This window comes from Aquila chrysaetos, chromosome 2 (assembly GCF_900496995.4).
Source record: "Aquila chrysaetos chrysaetos chromosome 2, bAquChr1.4, whole genome shotgun sequence".
NCBI classification, from domain to species: Eukaryota; Metazoa; Chordata; class Aves; order Accipitriformes; family Accipitridae; genus Aquila; species Aquila chrysaetos.
The window spans coordinates 44236736-44261708 of NC_044005.1; the positions used below are offsets into that span (position 1 = coordinate 44236736).

At 61.2% G+C, this 24973-nt stretch overlaps 1 protein-coding gene across 7 annotated transcripts; it reads left to right on the forward strand.

The window, feature by feature from the left end:
• The first annotated feature begins 3 nt into the window (after positions 1–3).
• Positions 4–24085, forward strand: LARGE2 (LARGE xylosyl- and glucuronyltransferase 2). 7 transcript variants are annotated; one of them, XM_029996397.2, is made up of 16 exons: positions 5–56; positions 5379–5539; positions 17178–17351; positions 17647–17903; positions 18308–18390; positions 18691–18814; positions 19350–19521; positions 19687–19791; positions 20060–20172; positions 20272–20397; positions 20553–20708; positions 20848–21011; positions 21270–21548; positions 21884–22030; positions 22209–22404; positions 22532–24085. In XM_029996397.2, the coding sequence occupies exons 3-16, from the start codon at positions 17252–17254 to the stop codon at positions 22727–22729; spliced, it is 2220 nt and encodes a 739-aa protein (XP_029852257.1). In that variant the 5' UTR covers positions 5–56; positions 5379–5539; positions 17178–17251; the 3' UTR covers positions 22730–24085. The 7 variants fall into 7 exon arrangements, with proteins under 7 accessions (XP_029852265.1, XP_029852257.1, XP_029852315.1 ...); XM_029996405.2 differs by lacking the exon at positions 5379–5539 and having other exon boundaries at positions 4–56; XM_029996455.2 differs by lacking the exon at positions 5–56 and having other exon boundaries at positions 22319–22404.
• Positions 24086–24973: the final 888 nt, after the last annotated feature.

Genomic DNA, 24973 nt, shown 5'->3' on the forward strand with positions numbered 1-24973 from the left:
GGCGGCGGGGCGGGGGTTTAAAGGACCGGGAGCGGCGGCCAGCGGCGGCCCGGCAGGTACGGGGCGGGCTGGGGGAACGGGGGCTGCCACCGGCTTCTGTGAGGGCCGAGGGGAGCCTGTGTGCGGCTGGGGTCCCGGCGTGTGTGTGGGGGGGCTGGGGGGCGTGGGTGTCCCGAGGGGGGACGTGGTTGCCGCAGGGTGAGGAGCCGGGTTACGGGTCAGGGTTTTTTTTTTTTGGGGGGGGGCGCTCCGGGAGGGAGAAACGTTCTTCGGGTGCTGTAGCGGGACGAGGGGGTCGGCCCACGCGTGGATCTGGCGCTCCGTGGGCCTGGGAGCGGCGGCGTGGCGAGTGCTGGCTGCCCCCCCCCCCCCCCGCGGGGAACTGACACGGGGTTGCTCGGGGGAGCTACTGGGTCTGATGGTGGCACCGGTAAAAAGTTCCCGGGGGGGGTTTTGGGGGCTGCCAGTCTCGTGTTCGTCTTGGATCGTGCGTGGCAGTGTCTGTCCCTGCGCCGGGGATCGGGGCGGGAGGCGCAGAAGGGAGATGGTGAGGTGCCGTCAGTGCTTCCCGGAGCCCACTCGGGACCTGCCCCGGGCCACGGCCACGCTCTGGTCCATCCCTCAGCGAAGCGCTAAGCCCAGCTTTACTAGGGGGGGGGACCCGGCTGGCCCGCAGCCTGTTGCAAGAAGAGGGCTTCCAAACCCGCGTTCGGTCCCGCAGACCCCTTCCTCCGTGCCCGGCCGAGGGGGTGCCGGGCCCCGCGGACTGCTGCCGCTGCGGCCCTCCGCACGCCTCGAGGTGCGAAGACCGGCCGCGGTGCGAAGACCGGCCACGAGTGCCGAACCCTGGTGCGCGGGGCGGGCGAGGAGGGGGTTTCGTGGCCTCTCGAGGGTCCCCCCCGAGCGCAGAAGGAGCTCTGCCAAGCTGCCCCTCCTTCCCTCTGTCCGGTTACCTCCACACAATGGACGCAGTGTGTGCCTGCGGCTTTCCTCTGCAAGAATTACAGTTGCATGGGCAGGCACTTTATCCTTTCTGATCTCTCCTCTTCTTCCCCCCCCCCCCCCTTCCCCTGAGGGTTTCTTTTCCAGCAGGCTGAGTTCAAAAAGGGCACGAGATACTGCTGGCAAACAGTCTGGCGCTAAGCAAACCTTTTTAGTCAGAATCACATGGATTAGACCCAGCTTGCCATTCACACGTGGGGTTACCTGTGAGCTCCTCTGAATTTCACGGTGGCCGAGCTGCTGGGCTAAGTACCAAGGCTGGCGAGGGAGCACCTGAAGCCCGTGACGGAGGTCCGGAGCACAGCTCGCTGGGGGTAGGTGTGCGCTGCCGGTGACACTAGGGGCATATCCAGTGCAGACTGCCGGAGCTGCTGTCCTTCAAGGAGAAGCTCTGTCTCTGCCAGACGGCAATCTGAGAGCTGGCTGCCTAGGAGACTGCCAAAGACACCTTGTCTTCAGCCGGAGGTGAAGCTTGATGCACAAAGTCCTTGGGCTACTCCGAACAGCACAGCTAGATAGTGCGGTTCGTCCCTGAGCGAGAAGCTTTTTGGCAGATGCTTCCTCTTCATCCCTTGCCCCCAGCCTCCCTCTCACCCGCTGTCTGTCCTGTCCCCCTTGCTGTTCATCTCCCTCCTGCAGTGAGGGAGTTTGGAGGACAGTTGGAGTAGCATCACGCTGCCTTTTAATGGTAAATATGCTACAAGGGAGCGCCGCAGGAGAGGTGGCTTCTCAAGAGCAGCGGCGAGCCCGTCAGACTGGGCAAGACTTAAATCTCCTTGGTTTATGGTGCCCACCGTGGGGGGGTGGGTAGGAGGTGAAAGGCTGGGTTGAGGGGCTAGTTTCTCTCTCGGCTGCACCCGGAAAGATCTCTGAGCAGCTCCTTTCTTAGCACTTACTGTCAGTCTGGGTGCCGAGGGCTCGTGCTTACCAGAAATCCACTGGCTGTAACTGGGGCCAAATGGCTCCAATGCTCTGACGGTGAGAGGTGCGGGCTCAGCACTAATGGTAGGAAAAGAGGCAAACCAAAAAAAGCAAACGCTCTGCCAGCCCATCAGTGGGTACAGTGCTGAAGTCCGACTTGCATGGCTGCCAGCGTCTTGCTCTTTGCTCAGATCTGCGAGACCACGCCATTTCTGGAGTGCTGCCGTGGGTCTGAGTCAGCTCATCCTAAGTAAGCCTTGCTCAAAATATACCTTGCAAGGTGCTGGGGTAGGTGAGGGTGTGTTCTTACAGCGTCAGCCAATACATGTCCAGGGAGTATTTTAGTCCCTGACACAGGAGCCCTGCCTAGAATGGAAGCCTGATTCACTCACGGTATCTCACTGGAGGCCAGCACCTTTCAGGAGAGCTCCAAATCCCTGTCCAAATGAGGAGACAAGGGCAATGAGGCACACGAGGCTCCGAGCATGGCATTGCTGGTGGTGGCAGCTCGTAGCTCTGATCTCCGACAGCCCTCCTGGGGCCTGGAAAGGCAGCAGCTGGCAGGGGACGTTGGTGGTGTAGTCCTTGAGTTCCTGAAGTGTTGCTGACAGGTCTGCTGCTTGAAGCGGTAGTCTGAGGGGAAGGGAAACCCAGGTCAAACAAGCTTAAGGGGCCTTTTGCTGCGTGTTTTGACTTGGAGGCATTTTGTTGCTGTTCTCTGTCAGGGTGCCCCTGCCCTTCTCGGCTTAGCTGAGACTTGGCATCTCAGGAGAGAGAGTCTTTTTGGTTTCCCAGGAGGAACAACATGTCTGGCAATGTGTGCAGAGCCCTGCTGTGAGATAGTGACCGCCTCCCGCCTCCAGATGCCTTTTCCAGAAAGCCATTTAGAGCCCCAGGCTGTTACTTGGATAACTCCCTTCCCTGATTCATTAGCAGCGTGCAGTCTCTCCTGTAATATCCCAAGCCTGCCTGAGCTAAAGGCTGAGCCGGAGAGGCCATATCTTTTAATAGCCATGTGATGCAGCTGGAAAAAACTTCTGGACATGCAGTTCTCTGGTGGCCTGAGTTAATGGAAACACTCCAAGGGAGAGAGAGATGGAGCTGGGCCCCGAGGGAGAGGGTGCTGCGGCTGCTTTTGGGTGGTGGTGGGGCAACTGCATGTGGTTTCTGATCTGCCTTTCCCCCAGCCTCACCCTAGCTCCCCCGAGCCCACCTGGAGAAGGCGGCAGCGGACCTGGAGATCGGTCCCACCACGCGGCGGGTCTCGCAGGTCCCGTGCGCGGCGCGGTGTGAATAACTGCTGGTGGCTGGCTTGCAGCCGGTGGACGTGGGTCCACCCTGGAGATGAGGCTCTTGCCATGCGGGCGCGGGAAGCCTGCTTTCCCGGTGACACTGGTGGCCGTGCTGTGGCAGATCCCACTGGGCAGCGCTGCTGTGCGTGGCAGGCACGTGCCTGGCTCTCCCCACTCAGTGTTAGCTCTGCTGAAGGTGCCTTTGCTTTTCCAGCTCTTTGCTATTGAAACTACTCGGTCTTGCTGCTGGCAGCTTCTGCTTCCTATCGCAGGTGGGTGCCAGGGGCTTGGCTCTTACCTGCTTGTTGTGGTTTAAGCCCAGCCGGCAACTAAGCACCATGCAGCTGCTCGCTCACTTCTTTCCCCACCCCCATGGGATGGGGAGGAGAATTGGAAAAAAAGTAAAACTTGTGGGTTGAGATAAGAACAGTTTAATAATTGAAATACAATTATTATTATTATTATTAAAATTGTAATGAAAAGGAAGATAACAAAAAGTGAAATAAAACCCAAGAAAAACAAGTGATGTACAACGCAATTGCTCACCACTCGCCAACTGATGCCCAGACAGTCCCTGAGCAGCGATCGGCCCATCCCGGCCAAGTCCTCCCAGTTTACATACTGAGCAAGATGTTCTATGGTATGGAATATCCCTTTGGCTAGTTCAGGTCAGCTGTCCTGGCCAAGCTTCCTCCCAGCTTCTTGTGTACCTGCTTGCTGGCAGAGCCTGGGAAACTGAAAAATCCTTGACTTAGGATAAGCACTACTTAGCAACAACTAAAACATCAGCGTGTTATCAACATTATTCTCATACTAATTCCAAAATACAGCACTGTACCAGCTAGTAGGAAGAAAATTAACTCTGTCCCAGCCAAAACCAGGACACTGTTGAACTGCTCCCTGGAAATGCAGGGCTCTAGTAGCACCAGAGGGAGGGTTGTGACTGCAAAAGGGATGTGTGCCAGGCGGATTCGGCAGCTTAGTTCATATCCTGTTCCCCCTGCTCCAGAAGTATCCGTCTTTGAGTTTCCCCCCTTAGACTGCTTCTGTCTGAGGTGCGAGCTGACAGTTCAGGACCCTCGTTGGGATCGATGTTGCCTCCCTTGTTTCATATTGTGCTGTGCCAGGCTGACCTGGGGTTTGCTGTGGCCAGAGGGGCGCAACAGGGCTGGTGCCCAGCACGCTGCACACTTACTTCTCTGTTTGGGGATCTAAAACAGGTGGGGCAGACCAGAAAGATGGTTTTGGTAGCTTTTACCTGCTTTGAAGGTCCTGTTCCACCGGCATCTCGGAGCAATGATGTGTGGATAGAGGAGCTTTAAATCAAAACTCCCAATTCCTCTCTGATACCTTTCCCCCAACTTATTGGTGTGGCTCTGTGCATCTGGTTTGGGCTTTCTCCCGATAAGGAGGGGCTGATCCCTGTAGCCTCCTGGGAGAAGAGCTCATCCGTTCCAGCCTGCAATTGTGGGGTTGTGGGTTCCCAACTCCATGGGAGCTGGAGGAAAAGAGTGCGCTGGCAAGATCCCAGCAGAGGAGGAGGCTGCTCCGCTCTCTGCAACGCAAGTTGCGTGTTGGTTTTTGCCTGACTTCTCTCTCCTCTGCCTTCATCCCTTCTCTCTCCCTGTTGTGCATCTATCTGGATAGACTCTCTCGGAGTCCCCTCCTGGGACTGCCCAGGGTGTGTCGCAGAGGCTCAGGTTACTGGACGTGATAATTAATCCCCTCATTGCCTCACAAGCTAAAGGCTTGCTGCTGCTATCATGTTTGGGAGGGGGCCAGGGAACTTGCATCCCTCCCCTAGCTCCTCGTCCTGCTGAAGAGTCGGTGTTAGGACTCACGTGTGTTGCGATGGAGCACGGTGGCTGTGGCTTTGCCAGCACTTCTGGGGACACGTGTACAGTCCTACTTGCGTGGGTTGGGGAACGTGCTACAGGACAGCGCAGCTATCTGGGGCTAGGAACGTGCATGCAGATATTCTCCCATGGGCTGTCTGGGTAGCCTTGGGCGACACCGAGCTGTCCTTTGTAACAGACCGGAGGAGAGGGACAGGACCTTAGGTGTTGGGTGCTGCTGATCCACGACACTCTTGGCTGCACAGGGGCCTGTCCCCAGAGCTCTCTTATGCAGTAGCTCTTCACATGACTGTCTGTTGGGTTTCAGGTGACGGCAAGCTCCAAAACCCTCACGTACAGCTGAGATGTGTTATCTGCCCTTCAAGTTGAGAATCCCTGGTTAAAGGGTGGTCCTCGCCACCACCACCAGGCCCTGCCACCTTCTCCAGTTGTTCCCAGGTACCCCTGCAACATCGGCAGCCTCCGAAGGTTAGTTATCTTGCTTGTTAAGGAGACGGTTTACACGTGCTCGTTCCCTTCCTGTCTTGGTGCTTCTGTACCCAGGTTGGTAAACCGGGGATAACTGCATGGCAGAAGGTCTTGGCTCCGTGGGTTTCCTCTCTACTGGGCATGGGGGTATTTGGGACCTGTGGGGACATTCTGGCGACGACACTGGCACTTGTAAGCCCCCCTGGCCCAGTTCTCTGGAGGGAAAGACCAGATTCCCCGCATGAATCCTTGGAAGAAAGTGTGGTCCCATCTCCATGGCTGTTTCAGTTGAACTCCCCTGGGACATGCGTGTCTGGATCCATCTCCTCAAACACTACTACGGTCTATTGCTTGTTTGTAGCATAGTGGGCAGTAGGCGACTGGGACCTGGACTGAGGAGCTGGAACACGCTCCCCGGGCCAGGGGAAACAGGAAGACCCTCTTCTGAAGGCTGGGAGATTGTGCTGGCGTTGTTCTGCCCTAGCAGCTTCTTTTCCCCCTCTGTCCCTTACACCAAGTGTTTCTGTGGGGCCACTGTTCTCAGTGGCCACCTCTCTCTCCTCTACCCCTCATTAGTGCAGGGCTTGGCATGCCAGCAGGAGGGAGCCTCGGCGTGTCTGCGCCTTGATCGGATTTGTCAAGGCTCCTTCCCTTTTCTTCCTGTTCATTGAGGGCTGAAACAAAGCAAACAGAAGAGAGGAATTCCAAAGAATAGGAGCGAGGGAAGAAAGAGACGCTGGAGTGACAGGCTGCCCCTGCACACCCGCACCCCCCTACCCCCCCTGCCTCGGTCTGGTGGGGCAGAGCTGGAGGCAGAGCATTTCGGGAGGCGAGACCCTTCCCTGGCACTCCTGTTCCCAGCTCAGCCGCCTTGCTCCCCGTGCTGTGGGGCCGTGACGTGCTGCAGCCCGGAGAGCTCCCGTCCCCAACGCTCGGGTAGTTCCCCCAGCGAGGCTGTCCCTGCTGCGTGCCGAAGTGCCAGGAACGAGGAAGCCATTATTTGAACTGCTGTGTTTGTTGTGGGCTGCGGTAAAAGGTTTCCCTCTTTACCTGTGCCAGGAAAGTTTCCCCTGCCAGGCAGCCCCAAAGGAGCCCGGCGCGGAGCTGAACGTCCTGCCCGGGTGCCAGGGCAGCAAGGCACCGGCCCCTCTCCAGCCTGGAGCCAGATAAGCGCTTAAACGAGGCCCTTCTGTGCAGACAGGTCTGTGGAGACAAACACGGTCCGGAGCTTGTGTTGCTTCCCAGGAGGCAGGGGACTCGGGACGGGAGTCGTGGCCGGCCAGGCGAGGCTGAGGCAGGTAAAGCTGCATCTGGTCTGATGGAGCCCCTCGCTCCCCCCTCTGCCATCCCCAGGCCATCGCGCGCGTTCCCCTTCATCCTGCCCTCAGCCCCACTGCGGACTGGATCAGGGGAGGCAACAGGGTGCTCAGCAGCCTGGGCATAAAGCACTTGAGGTGAAATACATCCCTACCAGTGACCGCTGCCTTGCATTTAAGCCCCAAGGAACAGCCTTTAAGCCACAGCCTGTTTGCTTTCCTTCTTCCTCCTTGTTCTCCGCCTTCTGGCAATCTCTGCACTCTGTGGTTTAATTAGAAAGCGGAGTAAAGTGCTTAGACTCCAAAATGTGCAGATTAGGGGGTTACTAATCCTCTTCCTCAACGGGTACTCACATCCTGCCCAGTCTGTTATCGAGCTTCTGTCCCCAGCATGGAAACTCAGCCAAACTCGAGACCTCTACCTCTCCTCTTGCTTGCTGCGCAGAGGAAGGGCGAGGGGTGACGAGGAGAGCCGTGGGGGAGGAGGGAAGGGAGCTGTGGGCTTCCGAAATTCTCAAGGTGGGTTTGTAGTCCGCGCTGGCTGCCTTTGCTTCTTGTGCCCTGGCTGGTTTTGGTGCTCCAGGAGCAATAAAGCAAGGGTTTGGTGTTTTGGTTTGGGGTTTTTTGAGTGCCGTCTTCCTGTTCTGACAAAAAAAACTTTCTGTCAGAGGAAGCAACTGCTTCCCTGTATGTGTGCGTGCATGTGTGTTTACGTGTCGGGTGATTCAGCTGAGGTCTCGTGCCTTCCCTGCGCGTACACACCTCTCCCCGTGTTCCCAACTGCCTCTCCCGCGCTTAATTCCCAGCGTATGCCCAAGCGAGCCGTGCTGCAGCACTGCCGAAAGCGCGGGGCTCCCCGCTGAGAGCGGGAGGCTGGTGCCTGGCAGTGCTGCGCGGGGCTGGTCGTATCCTCATCTGTGGAGGCTGAGAACCCTTTATAGGACATATGCTGTCAGTGTGAAGGGGAAGGCGGAGTATTTGCTGTTCCAGATGGAGGCACCAGCAGGGAAGAGGGAGGATGAGCGTAGTGGGAAGGATATGGCTCTTCCTGGGGGTAGGAGGGGAACTTGACCCTGATGGTCACAGGATGGGCTGAGCTCTTCTGCCCCTGTCCCACTCCTGGGGCGGGCTGGGCACTGCACAGAGGTTGCTGTGGATTACAGAAGACATGAGCTTTTGTCCTGAGCCACTCATCTGCTGCTTGGTTGAGTTGAGCTATGCTGTTTCTTCCCTGCCTTTGTCCTTTGGTGTGTGAGCTCAGGGTTTAGCTCGGCAGTGTGAGAAGCCCTAGGGATGGGAACACAAGGAGCAGCGGGAGGGGAGGAGTGCTGGGAATGGTCAGGAAGGAGTTTGGGTGTTGAGAGCATTCTCTTTTCCACCGCCTGGCTTTGGGAACCACCTCCCCTCTGGGATCCACTTCCCCTCCCTTTTTGCCCCCGTCAGTCGCTACCTCATTTCCAGTTTGCAGAGTGCCCCACATGCGCTTTCACAGGTAAGTTTGCAGTCTTTTAGCCCAGCCAGCAGCTCTTCCTCCACAGTGTTGTCAGAGCCTATTTGCAATGTGCAAGCCTCTCTGTACCTCAGGTATCACTTCAGGTCTTACAAAATGCCCAGGGCACCCTGAGTGGATGGCACTGTCGCTGCTTGGGTTTTTTAGAGCCTGCCCTGAGCCATCCTGGTTTGCTATTTATAGTTCAGTTGTTCCATTCCTCTGTGGACGAGCTCTGCTTTCAGTCTTGCTTGGGCACTGAGGGCACCAGTGCCAGGAATAGCTCTGGGCAAGGAAGACGTGGGAGTGGCTGCTTGAGCACAGCTCCCAGTTTGGGCCAGTCCCTGGTGGAAGAGGCACCAGGCTGCATCTGTGAGCTCGGGCTCTCGGTGAGCATCAGCTGCTTTTCACGCAGGGGAAGTGAAGGGATTGCCTTTCTTTGTCAGATGCCCCGCGTGCGTGCCCGGCTCCCCCGAGCTGCCGAGGCTGCCGGAGTAGAGTTCGGCACTGTGAGAGATGCCGTCCGGAGGAGTCGCTCCAGTGCCGGGTACCAGCGGGACTGGTGAGGGATCTTGGTGTGATGTGCTTGCACTGTGGAGGGCAGTTTGCACGGGAAGCCTTGCCCCTTGCACGTCCTTCAAGCAGCGGCTGTGACCTCTTGGTTGTGTATCCTGAACCGCTGCCCACCAGAGTGGGTGGATGCCTTTTTCGGTGGGGCACCTGCCATCGCTTGCACAGGGTCCTGCTCCCCTTCGCCCCGGCGATTGCTTGCTGGCCTTGAGGGAGCTCAAGCTGAGGTCTGAAGGGAGCCTGCAGCACAGAAAACACCAACACCCTCCTTAGCGCTGCTGCTTAGGCAGAGCTGCTCCGGCCCTTTGGCTCATGATGCTCGCAGCTTGTCTGGAGAGCGGAGCTGAACAAATAATTAATTGCTTGATTTAGTGCCCAAAATGAAAAGCCAGAGGAAAAAACCCAACACAGCCGAGTTTGAGAGACCCTTTATCTTTTCTTTTAAATGTAACGCAGCTCAATTGCAAACGAAACAATGCAAAATGAGACTTTTTGCTTGGAAAACAAAGTATTTTGTTCTCGTCGAAAACTTGTCGTGAAGTAGCAAAAAGCTCTGAGCTCTCTGGAAGCTGCAGTTTTTAATCAATAACTATTCAGCCAAAAACACTTACCCAGCTCTGCCGGTGACAATGCACGGCAGGCACCTGAGGGCCTGGCTCACGGCCATGCCCCTGGCACCTTCCCAGAGGTGGCGGGAAGGATGGTGTCGTGCCTCTTGTGGACTTTTCCAGGCAGAGTGCCTGTCTGGGGTTGTTGGAGTCCCTTTGCCTCCTTTTTTTGTTGTAATTAACCTAATTAATTTTGCATGAGATGATGGAGACTCTACAAGCATGTGTAGGGGTTAGGTCTGGTCGGATGCGCTGGGATGTGGTCCCCCTTGTCCCGCCAGGACACCGCTCCTGGCGCAGGTTGTTCAAGAGCGTTTCAAGGGAGCAGGGAGATTTCTTTTTTTTGGTGTGGGGGGAATCTCCTGTCATTCCCTACCGGTGGGCACTGCTAGCTGGAAACTTGAGCCCTCAGTAGCTCACAGGGTGAAATTCCCACCCCTTTGCTTTATGGGGCATGACGCCTGCCGGGTGCTCCAGCTGCACTGATGGCAGAGGTGGAGCTGGCAGAGGGCTTGCTGCAGACTGGCTTGGATAGCAGCGGGAGCTCCCGGCTGCTGACCCTGCTCGGCTCTGACCCCAGGAACTGCTGTCTGCTGCGAGCCCGCTGCAGTGGAAGCGTCGGGAAACGGCAGGGGTGAACAGGTATTGATGCCCGGAGCACATCCGGAGACCGGGACCAGTGAACCTAATGGATTCAGAGCTGGCCATTAGCTGCAGCGCAGCCGTCAGCAAAAATGCAGATATTAGAAACCTAATCCCGGCAGAGGGAAGGGAGCTGGAGATCAGCCCAAATGCTGCTCCTCTTCTGTTTCAAGGGGCAGGCGGGGTCCTCCTGCCCCTTGTAGTGCTCCTGCACGGTGCCCAGGCTCGGTCCCTCCTGTGCCTAGCTGTGCTGGCCTGGGGGGCACGTGGAAGGATTTGATCCAGGACTCTGCAGCCTCCGTGTTAGTGTCAGAGCAGCTGTCCTGAGTCAGGCTTATGCTCCAGCAGGCCCAGAAAAAGGCCAGTCGGTGTCGGTACTTCACCTGCCGAGCATCCTCCTGGCATCAAACAATTTGCAGTCCAGGGAGGTAAAGCTGGAAGCAGTGTGTTGAACAGGTATCATCTCCTCCGCGAGCTTGTCGGGGGTCTCGGCAGCACATTGGCAGGGTCTCGCAGGGGGACGAGGCACTGGGGTCACCTCCGGGTGCCAGGTTGGAGCGGGGCTGGTGTACCCCACCGGGCTGTGCGGGAAACGGGCTCGGTGGGAAAACCATGACCATGGCGTGGAGGTGCAGGGTGCTCCCTCGCCCTGAGCCTGGCACTGCGGGCACAGGGCTGGCTGAGCGCTGGGGGAAGGTAATCTGCTCCAGAGCCATGCTGGAGGGTTGGACAGCCCTTGGGTGAGGGGGCTTCCTGCTGGCAGGGAGCGACTTGGTTCCCGAGAGGTGATCCTTACTTCTAGCCCGGGGTGAGACCCAGCCGGTGGTGTTGGCACGGCTGGGTGGGTGTCCCGGGCTGTGCTGCAGCTCTGCTTTAGGGTCTGTCCTGCTGGTCCCCTGCTGCAGTGAGGGACAAATGCAGCAAGTGCAGAGGAGTGCAAGCCAGCACCCTGCTTTCTGCTGCCCCGGTGTCCCCACAGACGCGGTTAATGGCTATTGCCGGCTGGATCCTTCCAGCTTCTTCTTGGGCCCAAGGGGAGTGAGAGCACTTAGGGAGCGAGTTGCTAGCTGGGTGGCCCCCTCCTGCCTTGCCCGAGAGCTGTGGCAAAATGCAGGTGCCCAACTTGCAAGCGTTGCAGGATGTCTGGTAGATATAAGCCTCCTACGCGGCACTTACACGCTCTGCCGTGGCTCCCACGTGTGCCCTGCGCAGCCCCCTCTCCAGCTGGGGCTCTGCCGGGCAAATGAATCCAGTGCCCGGCTGCAGACAGGGAGACCGGCCGCAGGACCGCTCTGCAAAAGCGGACCGTGTCTAGCAGGGCCTCGTGATCGGAGTCCCTGCCAAGAGGAGTTGCTCCCTGATGCATTCCTGGGGTTTCAGGCATGGAGAGGTAAGCAGCGAGGCGCGTTCCCGTGTCAGACCCAGCCTGAACTTGCTTGTTTCCTCTGGAAACAGGGAGACTGTCTGGTGACGAAAAGTCCCCGCTTCAGCCAAGCTCTGAGCTTCAACTAACACCCTTCAGAGACTGTTAGCTCCTCGTCCCCAAGTGCTATGCTTCTGTCAGAGAAGAGGAGATGGCTTTTCAGCGTGACCTTTGCAGAATAAAAAGCTGAACTCTTAGAGCAGCGGAATTGTGTGTGCTGATAAGCTTATGGGCCTGAGGAGAGCTTGATGCATGAGAATGAGCCATAACTGAGGCACAGCTGACTGCTGTCCCAGGAAGATCTTCACCTTTCTGGGATTTTCTCTGCAGCTCGGTGGTGTTGGGGGCAGTGGGGAGACGGGGACACTTTCTTCTTGTACACCTCATGTGCCGGTATCTAACTCTGTGGCTGCTGCTCGATCCCATCTTTAGCATATGGGGGCTGTTTTGCCCCAGGTTGCTCTTTCCAGGGAAATAAGAAGGTGAAATTCTCACTTAAGTTTTGCTTATCATAAGACTGGGGAGGGAGGGTCGGCATGGTAATCCGGAGCATGGGGTTTTAATCCTGCTCTCCTCGCTAAATTCCATTCCGCCTCTGTAAATTCCTGCAGCTGCCCTGCTCTGCACTGCCTGTGTGGTATCTGTCAGCTGGTGCAGCCCTCCTCAAGTGGCAGCATGAGGAGGGGGACAGGGAGGTGACCCCGAATTGTAAGGCACTTTTGTCAGGTGGGTGCTGCAGTACGTGCTTTAAAGGTGACCTGCAGAACGAGGAACCAGCCCGTCCTCTCCCATCTCTTTGTAAGAGCAAAAGAGACGGTCCCCAGTTGCCTCTCTTCCAAGTGCGGTGCCTTTTCTCAGTTGCCGGCCTTTCTGCGCGGCTCTCGCCGTGGCTGTCAGGCCCTTTCTCACCTCCTGCGAGCCCGGCAAGCTGCCGTATTGTGCTCCTGCTGAGGCAGTCTGAGCAGGTCAGCTAAACTGTCGCTGCTCTCCCAGCTCCCAAAGTGAGACCTGGGAGATGGATTTCCAGTTTCTGTCGCCTACGGCTGGGTGAGACAACAGGCAGCGCGGCTCTGCAGCATCACTCCTCTGCTGGCTGCCCTGCAGCTCTTTACTGGGAACAGCCCGGGGGACACAGTGGGGGAGCAGCAAGGCTGCGGCTGTCCCTGTGCCCCTCAGGGCTGCTGTCCTGTGGCCTGCAGACACTCTCGCTGTGCCTCAGCATCCCCTCTGCCGGTGCACATTAGCTCTAGGAGAGACAACAGACAACCCTGCCACCGGCCTTGCTGCCAGCTGTGGTGCTGTGGGAAAACCGGGCTGCTCCCCTCGGTGCTCGTGGGGCTGGGGGAAACGTGCCGATGCGATGGGAAAGCTCTCCCTAAACATTAACTGCTCACCTGATAGTCACCGAGCCAGGGAGAGTGAAGGCCAGCTGGGCTGAGCCGTGCTCCTGCAAAAAGAGGGGATCTTGGAGGAGTGGGGTGCCTGCACGGGGGCAGCTCCGGGGGGGGGGACCTGGGGCAAGCGAGGTGGGTGCACCATCCCGGGAGCGAAGGCTGGCTCTGCACGGAGGGGTGGCCGGCAGGCAGCCAGCCAGCCTTGGGCTCCTGCTCACACCTCAGAGGTTGCCGTGAGCGTGCCCCTGGTGTTTGTGCGGCTGCCCGGCTCTGCTGGCTTCACACTCCCTGGCTATCGCCCTGTCCTCGCTGGAGGCAGGGGTGGCCGGGCATGAGGCGAGACCGGGGTCCCGCCTGCCCCTTCCCCGGTGTCTGCCGTCAGCCTCTCCCAGCAAGAGAGGGGACCCGGGTGCCTCTTTCCGTCCCGTTTGCCACGTCCCCGATCCCTGCCAAAGCAGGAGTCGCGCTGCTCCCAGGGAGGACGTGGGGGACGGAGGGTAACCTGCTGCGAACAGCATTTCTGCCCCGCGCCGGGATCGGAAACCGGCAGTATTGGGAAACCTCTCATCTTACTGCTGGCTGCGCTTGTCTGGCGCGAGCAAGGAGACTGAGGAGGGACGGCGGAGAAGCCGAGCGCCGTGCCCGCTGGGATGGGTAGAGCCGGTACGCTTGCGTGCCGTGGCTGCCGGTACCCGCCGTGCCCCTTGCCTGGGAGCCGCTTCCAGCCTTGCCCTCCGCTTGCCGTGCCTTTAACGTTCCATGGGGGACGAGAGGCCGCGTAGCTGCCTTCCCGCTTGCCGTCTCCTTCCCACTGCCATAAACATCCTAAAACGTCTCTGCCTCGCCTGTGTTCCCCAGCAGCCTACCTGCTCCTGCCCCGGCTGGTGAGGGTCTGGCTGGGTATCGTCGCACCGGCCCCGGCGCTGGGCTCTCGCTTGCGGGAGCGAGCAGGATTAGGGAGGCCAGGAGAAGCGTGCGGAGAGGCGGCGGTGGTCGGTCGGGACAGGAGGCGGTTTCCTCCGCTGGAGCAGGAGGCTTCGAGAGGTCTGGGCTCGTCCCAGGAGCGTGGGTAAGCCCTGCGCGGCCGCTGCCTCGGCTGGGGCAACTTGTTACGCGGTAAATACCACGGGGCAGGGGCAGAGTCCCCGGGGGCTGAGCTCCATGTGGCCCTGGGACAGGCGAGGGAGCAAAGGGAGGGCTCCGGCTCTGGGGAACCGCTGGCTCAGAGGGGCAGCCCGGGGGGTTTCGTCTCCCTGCCGGGGCTGGGCTGGGCAGAAAAACGCTGTTGAGCGACTGCCTGTTGTTGTAAGCGGGGCTCTGCAAGGGCAAGCGAGAGCTGCCCGAGCCGGAGGTGGATGCGTCTCCCAGGGCAGTGATTTCAGGGCTGCCCGGGTGGGGACCCAGCTTGCCCCTGCCCTGGGGCTGGCGGGGGGGGGCTGCCTTTGCAGGAGCTGCTCTCTCTTTGCCAGGCAGGCTGGGGCTTGCTGCTGTAGCTCGCCTTTAGGTTACGGGGCGGGGGGGGGGGGGGGGGGGGGGGGCAATTTACTTTTCATCTAAATTGCTAAGCAGGCAGTTTGCATCCTAATCCCTCTGCCTGCTGCCGGTGGCGGCCTCCTCCCACCGCACCCTGCCTTCTCCAGGCATCTTCCAGCAGGCTCCCTCCAAGGCCAAGGCAGGCAGGAGGGCAGGGGGCTCCTCCTTCCCCTCCGGCCCCGGGCAGGAGCTTGCTGCCTTTCCCTAGCCCTGGGGCCAGGCGTAGGGGGGGGGGTTGAGCTGCAGGTAGAGCCCGTCTCCGCATAGTTCGCATTCCCAACTCCGGCCTCCCGCTCCTGCTGCTGCCGTCCTGCTCGCTCCCCGTGCGCTGGGCAGTTCTGGGGGACGCTACGCTCTTCAGGGAGCCCCGCTCTCCGGGGCTAGTGGGGCTGGAGCAAGCCTGGGCAATCGGGGGGGGCAGCTCTTCTTTCCTTTTCAAGCCTACAGCGGTGCTTGCACCCCGTCCAGGTGAGGGGCGAGCGCTCAGGCGGCAGCTGATACTTCTTCTCTCTGGGTAGCAAGGACTGCACCCCACTCTCGCCCTACTTGCGTCCCCGGGCTGTCCGTGCAGCCCCTCTCTGCCAGATGAAGGGAGACGGGGTGTCCTCTGCTGCCTTCCAAAGCCCCCCCGAGTCTCTCTCTGCGGGTGGACGAAGCCTCCCGCACCTGCCCTGGGAAAGGAGGAGGCGAGTGCTGGGTAGGGGGTCAATAATCCCTACGCTTCCCTTAGCAAAAGAGGGATAATTGAGGCCTGGGAGCAGGAAGGGGGCTGGAGGGAGGGTTGATTCCTCCCGACTTACTTTGGGCAACTCCGTGCCCCTGGCGCTGGGGGCTCTTGAGTGGGAAGCGAATTTAATCTGTTTTGTTTGTTCTTTCTTCCTCGGAAAGGGGGGCCAGCGCGGGGCGTGCTGGGGTGGGGGGGGGGGAGCTTGGGTTTGAGAGCGGGGAGGAGGGGGGGGACGTGTCAGATCTGAAAGGGAGGAGTAAAGGGAGGACGGGGAACGGCAGACCCGGGAGGGAGCAGCAGCATTGGGGCTGCCAGCCGGCTGGGAAGGCGCCGGGGAAGGAGGAGAAGGGGAAAGGCAGGTAAGGACATTGCTTTCTGGGGAGCAGGTGAGCGGCCAGGTGAGGGGAGGGGGGGGTGGATGGAGCCCTTGGGTGCCTCCGGGAGGGTCTTTGGCAACTGGCCCGCTGCTGGTCCCGTCCTGTCCCTGCAAATCGCCGTAACGTGCTCCCGCGCAGGCTGGGGACAAAGTGCTGTTCCCGCAGTGAGGCCTCCCCGGGGGGGGGCCACAGGGGCAAGCGGGAAGCAGGAGGGGTGCTGCTGCGTGCCACCTCCTTCTCTCTCCCCTTCGTTCGTGCTAAAGTCCCTTTCCCGTCCCTCGGCTTGCCAGACTGCTCGGCGCTGGCTGACCTCCCTCATCTCGCCTCAACCCCGTCTCTCGCGTCGTGAGCACAACAAAAAGTTTGGGGGATGCCCAGGCCAGGCGGGAGGGGTGGAGATGGGCTTGTGGGACGGGAGACAGGCTGCCAGCGGCGTGCAAAGACCTCGCCGGGTCCAGCACACCTTATGGCCGTGGCAGGGAGAAGGGGTGCCTGGGCCTGGTGTGCTCCATGCCTCGGCTCCCTCTTCCCCGCCGTGCCCGCGCTTGGCCCGCTCTATAGAGCGGAAAAGCAGGGCAACGCTCGGGCCCCGCTTGCGGGGAGCTGTGGTGCTGGCATGAGCCCTCGTCCGCCAGGAAAAAAGCTTGCCATCGCAGCGGGCAGGCGTTTGCACCCTGGCCCCGGGGGCTGCTCGGGGTGATGTCCTCCCAGGCCGCCTGTTCAGAGCCCCCAAGCGCTTGCGGGGCCCCATAAGGCATCTGCACATCAATGGGTTCTGGGTGGGGGGGGTGTGTGTGCAGGGGGGAGCAGACCCTAATCCGGCCCATTCATCCCTCGGGCAGCTTTTGTTGAGCCTCCAGATGTTGCGCCGAGGGCAGGGGCTCAATCTCGAGCTGCGGCAGGCAGGCAGGGGTGCGATGCCGGGCAGAGGTTGGTGTTCTCTTGCTTTGTGGGGTCTTTGTCCGCCCCCCCCCCCCGGGCATCTGGCTTTTTGGGAGCTCGGGGCAGGGCTCTCTGGAGACGGGGCCTTTTGCCCCCACGTCGGGCCTGGGCGCAGGAGCAAGGTTCCCCCGGCACCCCCCCGGCTGAGCCAGCAGTGTGTGGGGAAGTGAGTTTCACCGAAGCGTTTGGGATTTTTTTTTTTTTTTTTCCCCGTCAAACTTCGTCGGCCTCCGGAGGCGGTGGGGAAGGGACCCACGCTCCCTCTCAAGGGCAGGCTCCATTAAGCAGCCCGTCACCGGCCACCCGGCTCGGGGAGGACCTCTCCGGCACAGCCTCTCTCCTCCCCGGGAGCCCTTCGCCGGTGGGGTGGCAAGGAACAGAGCTGGAGTGAAGTCGCTCAGCGGGCTCCTTCCCGGGCTAGGGGGGGGTCTAGATGCCCCAGCACGGACTGGGAGGGTGCTGGCTGGGAGAGGCTGTCGCTGGAGAGGAGAAGGGTGTCCGTCTCACCGCTGCGGTGTCCCGGAGGGAGCAGGAGATGGGGGACGTCCTGCCTGGGGGGGGTGTGGGCTGTGGGGCTGCTGGTGATCCCGCTCTCTCCGCTCCCCTGCCCCTCGCAGGCTCTAGGATGCTGGGGCCAGCCGGGCTCGGGCTGCCCACCTGATCCTCACCGCCCGCGTCCCGCCGGCACACCATGTTGCGCTCCTGGCGCGTGAAGCTGAAGCTGCTGCTCGCCACGGTGACCCTGGCCGTCCTCCTCTCCTGGCTCTACCTCTTCGTGGGCAGCCTCGAATGTGAGCGGGTCCCCCTTGGATCGAGGGACGGTCCGCCGCAGAGGGTGGGCAGGGGAGGCCGCGGCCTCGGAGCGGTTGCTCCGCGGCCGTGCGGGTTGCTGCGGGTGTATCTGAGCTCCGCGTTTCCAGGGGCATCCCCGGGGATCGGAGGAGCGGAGCCGTGACGTTGGCTGGGCGCGCGTGGGGTGCGCCGGGACCTCTCGGTCGCGCCTCTGCCCCGCCAGCCGCGTGGGTCGCTCCCGGCCGAGCTGTGCCTCACCGTGCCCGTGGCATCCCCCCCGTGTCTCTCCCGCAGACGGCCGCTTCTTCCTCCTGCCGCCCTGCCTGGGCGAGCAGCCGAGCCGGGACGTGGAGCGGGAAGCGCTGGCTTCGCGGGTGCGCAGGGTGGAGGAGGAGAACCAGCAGCTTCGCCTGCAGCTCAGCCAGGTGCAGGCGGAGGGCAGCGACGGCAACCCGCAGTGGGGGGCCTCCGCCGAGGATGGGGAACCCCCCGGGGGCGAGAGGAGCAACCGCACGGCATGCCCCAAGCAGCGGACGGTGCACAAGTGTGAGGTGGGTGACGGTGGGTAGGGGATGTCGAATGGGAGGCTGGGACCCTGGTTGAGCGTGGATGTACGTGCAGCCCGCCTTGGCGCTGCTCACCCCGTGGTCTGGCCGTGCCGGGGCCTCATCCGGGCTCTCTGTGGTGCTCAACGGGCCGCAGCCGGTGGGTGAGAGTGCCTTGCTTCTCCGGAGAGGGAGGTCAGACAGGAGGAGCGCCGGCCAGACTCCTGGTCCCCGCTTCTGAGCCAGGGGACTCCCACCTCCGTCTGGGTCTCCTTCCCCAGGGAAAGGGCTGCGTTGTGGAGCCTCTCCCCGTAGCACAGCCCCAGGGAGTTGCTGACAGGGTCCTGGGGGGGGGGTGCGCGTGTGTGTGTGTGTCCAGTCTCAAAAAAGCACCGTTTGTCTCTGGGCAGCTCCTGCACGTTGCGATTGTGTGCGCCGGGCACAACGCGAGCCGGGATGTGGTCACCCTGGTGAAATCCATCCTCTTCCACAGGTAATGGGGAGGTGCTGTGCCAGAGGCCCGCTGGTTCGGGGTTCCCCGATGAGCTGCTGCAGGCTGCAGGGGGGGCAGTGCTGCGGGAGAGGGGCTCTAGGGCCTCTCTCTGCCCCCCCCGCTCCGTGCCACTGCTGAGGCTTAGAGGGACAGAGGGGAATTTGTTTCCCCCAGGCAGCTGGTCTGTCTCCATCTGCCCCCTCGGCTGGCGTCTGTCCCCCGGCAGGGGTGGGAGGGATGGGGACCATGTTCTTTTCCTCCCACCGTGATGCTGAGCGCTGCTGCACTTGCCCTTGGCAGGAAAAATCCCCTCCACTTTCACTTCATCACGGACTCAGTGGCCCACCAGATCCTCCAGACGCTCTTCCAGTCCTGGATGGTGCCCTCCGTCCACGTCAGCTTCTACAACGCCGATGACTTGAAGGCAGGCGCTTTCCCCCCGCTTTGCCCTGTCCCAACCCGGTGCTCAGAGGGCTGAGGGAAGCAACAGAGAGGGGCGAGCGGGAGGGGGTTTATTAACTCTTCTCCTGCTGGTCCGTCGCTCACCCGCTCCCCTTTCTGGACTCGTTGCTGGTCCAGCTGAGAAGAGGGGCACAGGGCTGGTGCTGGAGGGATGGGGAGGCCCCTCGGGCTAGCGCTGCCTCTGCAGCAGAGCTGGGTCACCCACTGAGCAGTGAAACGCTGGGGTTGTGGCGGCTGGAGGAAAAGCCAGGCCAGGGTGAGAGCAAAGGAGAAGGTGATGCAGCCAGCGAGCACCCGAAGGGCCTGGGGAGAGATGCGTGGCTGCCGGCGGTGCAGCTGGAGGAGATGCGCTGCAGGGCAGGCTCGGCTGGCTCCACAGCTCCGTTGTGTCCTTCTGCTGGCCTCCTCTGCGCGGGGTGCCGGGCACACGCCGCCGTCCTGCCCGGGCAGGGGAAGGGCATGGCCGTGCCCAGCCCTGAGGCCGTGTCGCCTTGCAGCCGGAGGTGTCGTGGATCCCCAACAAGCACTACTCCGGCATCTACGGGCTGATGAAGCTGACGCTTACCAAGGCGCTGCCCTCCAGCCTTTCCAAGGTCATCGTCTTGGACACCGACATCACCTTCGCCACCGACATCGCTGAGCTCTGGGCTGTCTTTGGGAAGTTTTCTGGTGAGGACAGGGTGCCCCTGGGACCCGCTGGGGTCCCGGCAGGACCCTGGCTGCTGGGCTCAGGGTGGCCGTCCCCGTCTGCCACGGCACCAGGGCGGTGGGTTTGCTTGGGCCCTCGGAACCTACAGCAAGACTGGCTGCATCCACGTCCCTCTGTTTCCTCAGACAAGCAGGTGATCGGGCTGGTGGAGAACCAAAGCGACTGGTATTTGGGCAACCTCTGGAAAAACCACAAACCGTGGCCGGCCCTGGGACGCGGCTTCAACACGGGTGAGTGTGGGGTGCCAGGGCGGACCCTGCAGCCTGATGGCACGTCCAGCTGAGGCGGCACTCGGCACGGGGAGGCTGGGGAAGGCTGAGGTGAGGCGGGAGAGACTGGTGAGCACGAGGGGGCTACTGCAGCGTCCTGGGGTCGCGTGGGTGGGCGCAGAAGAAGCGGCACGTTCCAGGGGCCGAAGGCACGCGGGCTGCTGTGCTCCGGCTCTGTAACGGCTGGGTGCTCCCTCGGTGACCCAGCGCCCTCCTCCCCGGCACCCAGGGGTGATCCTGCTCCTGCTTGACCGCCTGCGTCGCCTGGGCTGGGAGCAGATGTGGCGGCTGACAGCGGAGCGGGAGCTCATGAGCATGCTCTCCACCTCGCTGGCCGATCAGGTAACGGTCCCTCCTCCAGGGTGGTCGGCCCTTCTGCGTTCCCGTAGCACCGCTGTTGTCTTCCTCATCCACCTGCGCACTCGCCTTTCTCCCTCTTAGGACATCTTTAACGCGGTGATCAAGCAGGACCCAGCCCTGGTGTACCGGCTCCCCTGCTTCTGGAACGTGCAGCTCTCCGATCACACTCGCTCGGAGCAGTGCTACACCGAGGTCTCGGATCTCAAGGTGGGTGGGTTTGCTGCCTTTGAGACTGGGGAGGGCCCGAAGGACAGCATGTGCGCTGGAGGTCCGGGGGGGGGGTCAGCGTGGGGTCTGGGGGCTTGGGGAGCGCTGGGTGCCGCTGACATCCCCTCCGCGGGGCGACACGCCGCTGCCCTCAGGTGATCCACTGGAACTCGCCCAAGAAGCTGCGGGTGAAGAACAAGCACGTGGAGTTCTTTCGCAACCTCTACCTGACCTTCCTGGAGTACGACGGGAACCTGCTGCGCAGGGAGCTCTTTGGCTGCGCCAGTCTCCCCAGCCCACCCAGTGACCAGGTGAGGGCGACGGCGGCTCTGCCCCCGACCCCAGAGCGTTGGGGCGGGTGGGCAGAGACCCCCACACAGCCCCCCCCCCCCCCCCGCCCCCCAGCTCCCCGCGGGGCTCCCGCTCTCCCTCACCCTCGCGGCGTCGCAGCGGCAGCAGGCGCTGGAGGAGTTGGACGAGGATGATCCCTGCTACGATTTCCGCCGGCAGCACCTCACGCAGCACCGCGTCCACCTGTTCTTCCTGCAGTACGAGTTCCTGGCCCTTCTGAACCCCACCGACGTCACCCTCGTGGCCCAGCTCTCCATGGACAGGTACTTGCCGGTGGGGCTGGTGGGACGTCGGATCCGCAGCTTGGGAGCTGGCGGGGATCTCAAAACGCGGGTTCCTCGCCCTCGCGCCAGTGCTTTGCAGTGGGGAGCAGCACCCCAAGCCGGGAGCCGCGATTCCTCCCGCCCCGAACTGGGCTCGCTCGGCTGGCGTGCGGCTCGCCGGCGGGCACCCGGTTCTGGGTTGGGCCAAGCTGCCCACGGGGCAGGTCTCCTGCCCACGCAGTGCCCTCTGCTTCACAGGTTACAGATGTTGGAGGCCATCTGCAAACACTGGGCAGGCCCCATCAGCCTGGCGCTGTACATGTCGGACGCGGAGGCTCAGCAGTTCCTGCGCTACGCCCAGGCCTCGGAGGTGCTGAGCGCCCGCCGCAACGTCGCCTACCACATAGTCTACAAGGAGGGGCAGTTCTACCCCATCAACCTCCTGCGCAACGTGGCCTTGGCCAACACGCAGACGCCATACGTCTTTCTGACGGACATTGACTTCCTGCCTATGTATGGCCTCTACGATTACCTCAGGTAAGGCTTTCTCCGGCTGGCTCTTGCTCAGCCCGCCAGGCTCCCCAAGCACAGGGGCTTGCAGAAAACGCCTTGGGCTGCAGGTTCTCAACACGCAGAAACCGTTCCCTTTCGTGCTCAACCTTGGGATCCTGCCCTTGCTTGTGTCAGACACCAGCTGAGGAGGAAGCAGCCACGGCGGCGAGGGCTGCCCCGTTCCTCCTGCGCCTGCGTGGCACCAGTACAAAGTGTCTGAACCCATTAATACCCTTCTGGGCAGGCCTGAGGGGCTGAGGAAGGAGGCTGCGGCCACGGCTGACAGCCAGGGAGACCTCACACCCCTCCTACCGCTGTAGGAACTCCATCCAGCAGCTGGAGCTGCCCCAGAGGAAGGCAGCTCTCATCGTGCCGGCATTCGAGACCCTGCACTACCGCTTGACCTTCCCCAAATCCAAAGCAGAGCTGCTCTCCATGCTGGACATGGGCTCCCTCTACACCTTCAGGTAGGGACCAGAGCTGCTCTGCTGTCCCGACGGGGCTGTCGCACCCAGCAGAAGCCCGTTTTGTACCCCGGTGCCTCGGGGCTGCGGGGCAGCCGGCTGAGAGGATCCCCTGCGTCCTCTGTCTGTCTCGGGGAGCTGCCAGCTCTCCCCAGTCTCTCATTTCTATCCCTCCCTGAAGGTACCACGTGTGGCCAAAAGGCCATGCCCCAACTGACTACGCCAAGTGGCGGACGGCCACCGTGCCGTACCGCGTGGCGTGGCAGCCGGACTTCGAGCCTTACGTTGTAGTGAGGCGAGACTGCCCCAAGTACGACCAGAGGTTCGTGGGCTTCGGCTGGAACAAGGTGTCCCACATCATGGAGCTGGATGCGCAGGTGGGTGAGGGACTGCTCCTGGCACCACGGGCGTTGGTGGTGGTGGTGGGGGGGGTCTTGGCCGGGCAGCGACATCTTGGTACCACCAAGCCGATGCTGCCAGTAAGGGCCGCTGCTCTTCCCCCAGGAGTACGAGCTGCTGGTCCTGCCCAACGCCTTCATGATCCACATGCCCCACGCCCCCAGCTTCGACATCTCCAAGTTCCGCCTGAGCGCAGGGTACCGGGGCTGCCTCCAGACGCTGCGGGAGGAATTCCACCAGGACCTGTCGCGGCGGTACGGTGCCGCCGCGCTCAAGTACCTCACCGCCGAGAGGAGCCTGTGACGCCCGGGGACAGTGGGCGTGGGGCGCGAGCCCACCGCCGCAGCCTGGCCTGAGGGAACCGAGCCGGCGGCACGACCTCTCCAGCCCGGCAAAGGGATGCCCGTAGATAAGATGGAAGATGCCAGCTGCGAGAACGGGCGGTGCCTACGGGTCGAGCTGCTGTGGCGTGGCCAAGGGTTGTTTTTTTTTTTTTTTGGAGCAGCGGCGTTCCTGTGTTACAGGGAAACCTTCCCGTGCCGGGGGCCAGGGGTCGGGTCTCCTCCCTCCCCTGTTTTAGCAGATGTGGATTCTCGGCCTTCGTTAGCTCACCTCACCTCGAGGCTTGGCTCCTCGAGAGGTCTGGGAGCTGTACCTTACCCTGCTCTGCCTCTGCCCCGTGGTCCCAGGTCCCAGTCCTCTGCACACCCCTCGGGGGCTTTGGTGAGCGGATGTAGACGAGGATGTAGAGCATCCTTTCGCATCCTTTGTGGAGCAGCCTCAGAGAACACCCTGGGAGGTGGGGGCCGGGGAGCACCGGGAATTGCGGAGACCTGCTTCAAGCCTGGATAGAGGCCGGCTGGTTAACAGGGCGAACCGTTGGTACTCCCCATCCGTAGGGATGCAAAGTCTCCAGTGGGGTTGGCCCAGGACTGGTGGTGTGGGAGTCACCCAGAGCAGGACGGGCTGTCTGCTGTCCCAAAGCAGCGAGCTCCCAGAACAGGCTAGAAGCAACCGTGCCCGTGACAGACCCCGTCCTGGGGCTGGCAGTGCCCCGCAGGGCAGGGCTGCGAACCGTCGCCATGGGCAAAACAGCAGCTGCGTGGGCCAGCACACGCGTGGAGAAATTCGTGGCAGGGGACCACGCTGCTCCTCCCCAGCTCTTGGCAGCTCGGACGTTGCCATCGACAATCAGGGATGTGGTTGACACTGGACAAGACCGTAGCTGAGCACTGTGGCGGGATCCCCGTGCCGGGAGCAGCTTGGCCGGGCGCTGTTCCACCGCTAGCACACACTGGAGCACAGAGGATGCATTGCTTTCCTCACGCTATTTAAATTATTTAATACTTTTCTCATAAGAATTAAATGATTAGGGTGTCTGGGTTTTTTTTTTTTAATCCTTTCTTCCTCCCAGATGATTTTGCTGGTGGCCCTGGAGGCTCTCCAGGCCACCTGCTGCTGCAGTCACCGCTGTTCTCTCCTTAGCGTTACTCTGGGCTGCAGGAGCCAGCTCTGTGCAGGTGTGAGGATTTCCGTCCATGGTGGGAGCGGCTAGGAGGAGCCATACAAAGCGCGGGGTATGGAAAGGGCACAAGCGCCTCTTGCTTATTCTCTCTTTTTAATTTAATTTTTAAATTAAAGCTTTTTTATTCTTTTTCACATCCTTGTTAGAACTGCCTGGTTATTAATTTTTTCTGCTGGGAGCCTGCACGTGTCCACTGGGGGGGGAAGGCAGCGGGAGGAGAGCAATGCAGGGGTAGCCTGAGCCTCGGCTGGGGAAAAGCAGAGCAAGCCCAGCGCGTTTGAAGCCTTTTCCCTTTCTGGCTGGCACAGTGGGAGGGTTGGGGAGCAGGGAGCAACAGCAGGCAAAAGAAACGCCCGTGGCACCAAGCGGCAGGCGCGCCGGTCCCCTGCCAGCTCTGAAACGGCTGGCGGTCACTGACTGCGGTGAGATCGAGTCTGCCGGTTCCCGGCGCTGCAGCGGGGCTGGCAGCACGGGTAGCAGCGCAGCCTGCACCATTTAAATGGAGCCTGTGGCTTCACGGCTTAGGCATGCAGTCGGTTTAATCACACCCAAGTAGAAGAGATGCGGTTTCTTCTTCTGGCGGTGCTGCGGCTCATCCCCGAGACCAGCGTGAACAGCCTTGGCTTTACAAGACCGGTGGGAATAAAAAACTGGCTCTCGGGCCACACGAACCACCAGCCTCGCATCTGCGGGGGGGGAGGCTGAGGGGGTTATGCCAGGAGCGAGTTGTCGAGGCTTTATTTGGGAAGGGGCTGGGAAGACGTTGCTAATCACTGTGAAGCCAGGTGCACCGCGACCCGACCAGTCCCTAGCAGACAGCTTTCGTTTACTACAGCCAAAGCTTTGCCGATATCGCTCTGCTGCCGCACTAAGAGACAACACAGGTTTAGATCAGATCTAGACCATAGTTTAGCCTGCTCTCTGCTAGAGACGTGGTGGTGGCACAGTGCTGGGATGGGGCAGGCCTCTCCTGGGCGTTTCTTTGATGGCTAGGTGGCTACAGAAATGCTGGCTCTGCGGGT